Source organism: Protobothrops mucrosquamatus, unplaced genomic scaffold (genome assembly GCF_001527695.2).
Source record: "Protobothrops mucrosquamatus isolate PMUCROS unplaced genomic scaffold, P.Mucros_1.0 scaffold44581, whole genome shotgun sequence".
Lineage (NCBI taxonomy): Eukaryota > Metazoa > Chordata > Lepidosauria > Squamata > Viperidae > Protobothrops > Protobothrops mucrosquamatus.
In genome coordinates this window covers 1-1,162 of record NW_015430311.1, presented here as the reverse complement: position 1 = coordinate 1,162, position 1,162 = coordinate 1, and the positions used below count along the sequence as shown (strand labels likewise).

Sequence of the window (1,162 nt, the reverse complement as noted above, 5' to 3'; positions counted from 1 at the left end):
ATACTAAAGTGGGACACAAATAAATAATAAATAGAATAAACGCGCCTAGCAGTGTATCTTGTTTGATTTGAAGAGATTTCCAGAGGCCTCTTAACATCAGAGATGGCCTGTGGGTGGGTGGGTGGGTGGGTGGGTAGGTAGATAGATAGATAGATAGATAGATAGATAGATAGATAGATAGATAGATAGATAGATAGATAGATAGATAGATACCACATTAAAAATGAAATTTAGTTGCTTGTCTCAAAATACACATTTAAACATGCTATCTACAACATATGTATAAAAGTATGGAAGGGAAGATTTTGGTGTTTCCACCAGAGTCAGTGGTGGTTACTTTCTCATGCCCTTCCACATGGTTTCTCTAGGACCTGCCCGTGATCATAAAGTTCAGTCTTCCGTCCCGCTTTATGCTCAAAACTAGGCCTGGCCTAACTGGGATCCTTTGACCTCCTAAAGTTCTCCTTGATGGCTTCCATGCAGGTGGACAAAGACAAGGCGAAGCAGCTGATGAAGGAGATTGGGAAAGGGATCCAGGAGCTGGACCTGACCGGCTGTTACTGGTTGCCTGGCTTGACCATCGACCAAGTGACCCGCTGCAAGAATTTGGTGAAGCTGAACCTGTCCGGCTGCCACCTCACCTCCCTTCGCCTCTCGAAGATGCTCTCCGCCTTGCAGCAGCTTCGCTCGTTGGCCATCGACGTGAATCCCGGGTTCGACGCCTCCCACTTGAGCAGCGAGTGCAAGGCCACCCTGAGCCGGGTGCTGGAGTTGAAGCAGACCCTCTACACCCCGTCCTACGGGGTGGTGCCCTGCTGCACCAGCCTGGAGAAGCTGCTGTTGTACTTTGAGATCCTCGATCGATCCCGGGAGGGTTTAATCATCTCGGGACAGCTCATGGTGGGAGAGAGCAACGTGCCCCATTATCAGAATCTACGGGTCTTCTACGCCCGGCTGGCTCCCGGCCCGGTCAACCAGGAAGTGGTGAGGCTCTACTTGGCAGTGCTGAGTGACCGGACTCCGGAGAAGCTTCACGCCTTCCTCATCTCTGCCCCGGGTGGATTCGCCCAGAGCTGCGCCGTGAAAAACCTCTTGGATTCCATGGCCAGGAACGTGACCTTAGACGCCCTGCAGCTGCCTCGCTCCTGGATGAACGGTTCCA

The 1,162-nt window shown here is 51.5% G+C and overlaps 1 protein-coding gene across 1 annotated transcript; it reads left to right on the top strand.

Annotated features, from left to right (window-relative positions):
• Positions 1-477: 477 nt before the first annotated feature.
• On the top strand, positions 478-1,156 carry LOC107302293 (F-box/LRR-repeat protein 18-like; the record flags this gene model as incomplete). Its single annotated transcript, XM_015831391.1, has 1 exon — positions 478-1,156. A coding segment is annotated over exon 1 (679 nt), but the record flags the coding sequence as incomplete, so codon positions are not given.
• Between the last annotated feature and the right edge of the window lie 6 nt (positions 1,157-1,162).